The 6112-nt window shown below is 34.0% G+C and overlaps 1 protein-coding gene across 1 annotated transcript; it reads left to right on the top strand.

Annotated features, from left to right (window-relative positions):
• Window positions 1-106: 106 nt before the first annotated feature.
• Window positions 107-4415, top strand: WAV2 (alpha/beta-Hydrolases superfamily protein). The gene is made up of 8 exons (XM_086595322.1): window positions 107-578; window positions 1002-1037; window positions 1497-1575; window positions 1732-1786; window positions 1886-2002; window positions 2317-2481; window positions 2648-2891; window positions 4103-4415. The coding sequence occupies exons 1-8, from the start codon at window positions 341-343 to the stop codon at window positions 4105-4107; spliced, it is 939 nt and encodes a 312-aa protein (XP_086451448.1). The 5' UTR covers window positions 107-340; the 3' UTR covers window positions 4108-4415.
• Window positions 4416-6112: the final 1697 nt, after the last annotated feature.

The raw sequence follows: 6112 nt of genomic DNA, 5'->3' as shown, positions 1-6112 counted from the left end.
AATGTGGGTGAAGTGTTGATGAGGTTACAAGCCCAATTGTGCATATGTACCCCAAGCCCGTCCTTAAATTAATATATATATATATATAAATTCCAAAGAAACAAGTAACGCATACACAGCTGTGTGTTGAACAGACAGACCAAACACGAAACATATAATAAAACTGATTCATCAAAACAGATCGAAAGTGGAAAGATGAATTGGTCCAAATCACGGGACCCACATAAAAACTATTTCTGAAACAAATCTAGTTGAGACTAGTCCGTAAAATAAAAAAAAAAAAAAGAATCCCACATGATGAATTCAAGAAGAATGGAAATCTTGTAAGAAAAAGAAAAAAATGGTGTCATACGTGGGAGTGTTGTTATATGGAGTAGGAGGAATAGTAGTAGCAGGAGTAGCTCTATTAGTAGCATTTCAAGAAAAATTAGTTTATGTACCAGTCTTACCTGGACTCACTAAATCTTACCCAATTACACCTGACCGTCTTCGTCTTACTTATGAAGATGTTTGGTTGACTTCTTCTGATGGTATTCGTCTTCATGCTTGGTTTATTAAGCTCTTACCTCATTGCAAAGGTACTCTTTTCTCTAATTTTCATTCTTTTTTTCTTGGGTTTAATTCAATTATTGCAATTGACTAAAATAGACGGGTAGATTAATTTTTTGATATATTTTGCTCTGGCTTTTTGAGATTAGAATTCACTCCATGGGTGTGTAAACTTTCATCACTGTCTAGCATGTTTATGTTATCAGATTATCTGGACTGAAATGTCCATGATTTTAGTTTCTTCCAAAGAACCAAAATATTGGAATCAATGAGACGAGATATCTGTAGATTGTTTAGCGTGATTGTTTCGGTTTGTATAGCTGATTTTTCATTATTCTGTGTAATTGTAGGACATCTCAATCATTTTCCTTTTATGACTCCGAAAACTTTCGGTGTTGTACATCTTCTTTCATTTGACAAGAATATAACAGTGCTTGTTCTTTTAATTGCAGGTCCAACTATTCTGTTTTTCCAAGAAAATGCTGGCAGTATCCTAATAGTCCATTGTTTTTGGAAGTGGATAGTGTTTCAATGTTGTTAATGTTTGGATACAGTTTTAGGGGAGGGCCTTCCATTTTATTTTATTTATTTATTAGAAATATGAAATTTGTATTGAGTATATAAAACATAGCTAGGGATTTAGGTAATTAACATCAAAAAGAAAAAAATGCAAACTACTGCACAAAAATCAACCTACCGGTAGGAAAATTGAACAATAAACCTATGGTCCCATTATCCTTATTGTTTAGGATGTAAGGATAATAACAAAAAACTCCAAGAGAATCATTTACTTTTGTCCAAAACCTGAACCACATGAAAGGAAGACTTTTAATCAACAGACTGCACACTCACACACACACATATACGCTGGCCAGTGACCAATCTGATATCTGAAAGTAGTTCTTGAAAATGTTATCGTGTTGGAGGCCTTGATAATTACTCTGCAGATATTGCCCATCGTCTTGAAATGGTTCGCATAATGTTGCAGAGATTACAGTGCAATGTTTTTATGCTTTCTTACAGAGGGTATCCACCTACTTGCATGATGTTTCTTCTTTCAATATTTTAGCATGTTGTTGCATATATGACAATCACTGTGTTTACACACAATCATCGTTTATAATGCATTTTTTATTATTATTTCTATTGTATACTTAAGAGCCAAACTTTTTATCTACACAGATATGGAGCTAGTGATGGTTTCCCTTCTCAAGAAGGCATTATAAGGGACGCTCAGGTTTGTTGTTGCTCTAGTTGGACTTCTTGTCGTTCGAGTCTACCTATTATCTCTTGATGCAGTTTGTAGTTTGACTATTAGTTCTTCTATTATGTTCAGGCTGCATTAGATCATCTGACACAGAGAACAGACATTGACACAAGTAGAATAATTGTGTTTGGAAGGTCCCTTGGGGGTGCCGTTGGATCAGTGCTCACCAAAAATAACCCTGATAAGGTTTGTTTTGTTGCCCCATCGGATTACCAAAGCATCTGATTTTGACAGCTCGCCTGATGTTCTTGTTTGATCTTAAACAGTGTTTTATTTTCCTGAAATAACATGCTTCTTCCTTATGATTGTTGCTTCTGGTGTTTAACAAATATATGCACTTTTATCTCTTATCGAAGTGACAAACAAAGTGTTGCCTTCGACTCTTTGCTGTTGTTTCCCTTTGTTGAATTCAGTACAGATTTGGACAATTGAGAATAGAAATGTTTACTTGGATCTATCTCCTAAACACATTATTTGTATGGCAATGACCTTAATTACAGGTTGCTGCTCTGATATTAGAGAATACATTTACATCTATCCTGGACATGGCTGGAGTTCTACTTCCGTTCCTGAAGTGGTTCATTGGAGGCAGTGGCTCTAAAGGTCCCAGGGTTCTCAACTGTCTTGTGCGTTCTCCTTGGAATACCATTGATATTGCTGGTCAGGTGAGTGGGCTTTTATGGAGGCTACTCAGCCTCCCTATACTTTATGAGATAGCTAATGAATTATCATCGGACTTTTTTCCTATTCCAACCTTCCCCTAGTCATCTTCTTTCTCAGTGGCGTCTGATTCTCCAAGTTGCTATATCATATGATGTACCCTTTCTGCAGATCAGGCAGCCTATCCTATTTCTTTCGGGTTTGCAAGATGAGATGGTTCCTCCAATGCACATGCAGTTGCTTTATGCTAAAGCAGCAACACGGAACAAGCGATGCATATTTGTTGATTTCCCAAATGGTATGCATATGGACACTTGGCTGGCTGGTGGGGACCGCTATTGGAGGACAATTCAGCACTTTTTGGACGAAAATGTTCCAGAAAAGAAGGAAAATGATTTGCACCGCAATGTTAATGGTAATTATTTTAAAAGTTAAATACCATCACCATCATATCATCATGGTCCTTGCCTTAATCCCTTATGAATAGTGTACACTAAGTGAATTCTCTTTTTTCAATTTTTTCTATAATATGCCATCTCACCTGTAAACTTTAAATTTCTTAAATTTTTTATTACTATGTCCCATGTTTAATTTTTAATTTTCCGCTAATCTACCACATTTAATTTAGTCTTCCTCTTTGACTTTTACTTTCTATGCAAAGATTGTCCTCTTTCTATGGGTGCAGCAGTAGGTCCTTTGTACATGTCTATACCGTCTAAAGTGTACTTTCTGATATCTTCAACAAGGCTCCACTCTAATCTTTTCTCTCACTTTCTTCTCTAACTATGTTTCTTCTACTCACTTCGTTCATCCATTTAAATGTTTTTGATTCTGTTACATGCATGTGTTGTTCTTGTGAACGCCCAACACTTTACTCCATACAGCAAAGCTGTTCTAATAACATTCCTATTGAATTTCTCTTTTAGCTTGCAAGTCTCTTGTTACATAAGATGCAACTTTTTTGTCTCCATTCTGTCCACTCTGTTCTAATGCTACTAGTTATATCACTGTCTATCTTACCTTTCCTCTTTGGAAGTCTCTTTTTGCATAAAGTGCACTAGCTTGTGTCTCCATTTTGTCCAGTCTGTTCCAGTTCTACTATGTATACCATCCCCTACCTCCACCTTCTTTTGTATTATCGATATAATGTATTGAAAATTTTCATTATGATTAGTTTGTTTTTTTTACCCGCATGTATAATTTTTCCTTTGGTGGAGGTGCTTGGACACAACCTATTTATGTCTCCATTTTGTCCAGTCTGTTCCAGTTCTACTATGTATACCATCATCCATCTCCACATTCGTTTGTATGTCGATACTGAAGTATTGAATATTTTCATTATGATTATTTTTTTTACGTCTATGCATGTACAATATTTCTTCCTTATAGGTTATCCAGCCCATCTACCTCTTCTCTCCAAATATATCCAGAAGTTCTTTTACATGACATGCATTTTGTGGTGTGCATTTCTCTTTTCCTTGCAATTTATTATATATATTATTCCTGAAATCATCAGTCATTTTACTATGTGATGGAGCCTTCTAAATATTTTTTGCCAAAAGCACTATACTTGAGTCATTTGAATCTTCTGTTCTTCACCCTGATGCATGTTCATGTCCGTTTCAGATTGAATGACAAAGTGAGAGCAGATGTACAAACTCAGGCTGAGCTGCAAGGCTATTGAATCTGCCGGCTCTTTATTTTTGCCCCATTTAGAGTTGCAGCAGTTGAAATGGCTGTATGTCGCTGGCAGCTGCAAGAATTTCGTATTTTTTTTTTGGCAAAATTCTTTGTGCTTACATAGTTTCATTAGTTTGTGAGCTGCCAAAAGTGTGATTTTACTCTGTACTATGTGATGATAATTGCAAGAATGCCTAAAACATACCCTCAATTGTATGGAATAACAAATTAATGAAAAGTGCAAATGTGTGTTGATATAGTTTTCGCTTGTCAGTTACGACCTACTTATAAGCGTAGTACAAAATATCTCGATATATTGTGATATTTGGAGATATTTATTTAGATTTCAGAGAAAGATATATAAATATCACGATATGTTTAGAGATATATACGATTGCAAATATCAGTGATATTTAAACGATATTTGTGATATTTAAGAATATTTGGTGATATTTTGTGTATATAACAATTTTATTTAATATTTATCATTATATTTCAAATAAATATAAATAATGTATCATGATATATCAATAAATATCTACAATATCTATGATATTTTGGATATATCTACGATATTTGTATGTGAAACAATGTCAAATATTCCCAAAGAGGGGAATATATCTACGATACATATCTAGAAATTGAATATCGATAAATACTCATATCCTGATATTTTGTATTATGCTTATAAGTGTGTGGGCGAGTGAGCCAATGGAGCTGTCCATCGGTTCTAATAAGTGCTGTTTTTTGTGACAACTATTTCAATTGAACTTAGGATTTCTATATAGCCAAACTAGATTTCCCATTCAAAATCAAAGTCGGAAAATTAAATTCAACAAATCTAAATGTATATATATTTTGGTAATTAATATTATACTGATATATAAACAAGTTATGCTGAGAGAGGTGACAAGTGCGCTACAAGTTCGCAACTAGTCCTTTATGAATAGCGTGCAAACCCGGCCTACCCTCCTAAAGACAAATTCATTACCGCCAGCAGTCATTACATTGCTATCCATGACCTTCTGCAATGTTTTGAGAACTCAATGGATTGAAATGCCAAAAAACCAAAAGTGTTAGCATCGTCATGTTTCTCCACTTACTATTGTATCTTATTTTCTTTTAATTTTTTTTTCAAATTTTTATTTGTTGTTGCATCAATCAGCCTAAAAATGATTGGGGCATCCAACTCAAACACTATAGAAAACATTAGTTTAATTTATGCTAGGGAGAAACTTCATATATAGGTGTTGCTAATTGAACTTACGCGTTCTGTGCAGTTACTTAGTGGACAACAAGTCAACAATTCGAATAATACAAAATATTATTATATATCTTAGTAATAATAGTTGAGAAACGAGTAGAAACTTAATTAATTAATGGAATAGAATACGTCCCTTACATATTTAATTTGTTAGATAAACAATAATTGTTCCTACCATACTGTTAAGTTAAAGAGCAAAAAATATAATTAGTACAAATGAAGGCATTTTTTTTGTGCTAGTAATAGTACGTCAAAGAGAAAGAGAGAGACATGTTGCAACAAACAAAATAACTAATATGAAACCCAACTTAAAGGAATCCCTCTCTATCTGTTTTTCTTGTAAGACATCGATTCTTGACTTCTTGGTGTGTTTGAGTAGCAGTGGTTTGCGCATTATTTTATAGGAGAAAAAGTGAGGAAAATTGTGTTGCAACTAACATGTTCACTAAATTGGTAATTATCCAAATCTTTATTATTCACATACATGTTTTTTTTCCCCAAAGTAGTTTTACGCACTCAGACTCCATCAATAACTCCTTTGGGACTTCATTTCCTACATGACTACCTCATTCTTATTTATGTCATAGAATTAGAATAATGCTTTACCTTGTGAATATTTTACAACATCTACCTTACAATCATTCACATTTCTTTTGAATTAAGAATTGTTTAACTTACTTACCAAAGGAATG

The sequence above is a fragment of the Coptis chinensis genome, chromosome 3 (assembly GCF_015680905.1).
Source record: "Coptis chinensis isolate HL-2020 chromosome 3, ASM1568090v1, whole genome shotgun sequence".
Taxonomy (NCBI): domain Eukaryota; kingdom Viridiplantae; phylum Streptophyta; class Magnoliopsida; order Ranunculales; family Ranunculaceae; genus Coptis; species Coptis chinensis.
This window is presented reverse-complemented; position numbering and strand designations above follow the sequence as displayed.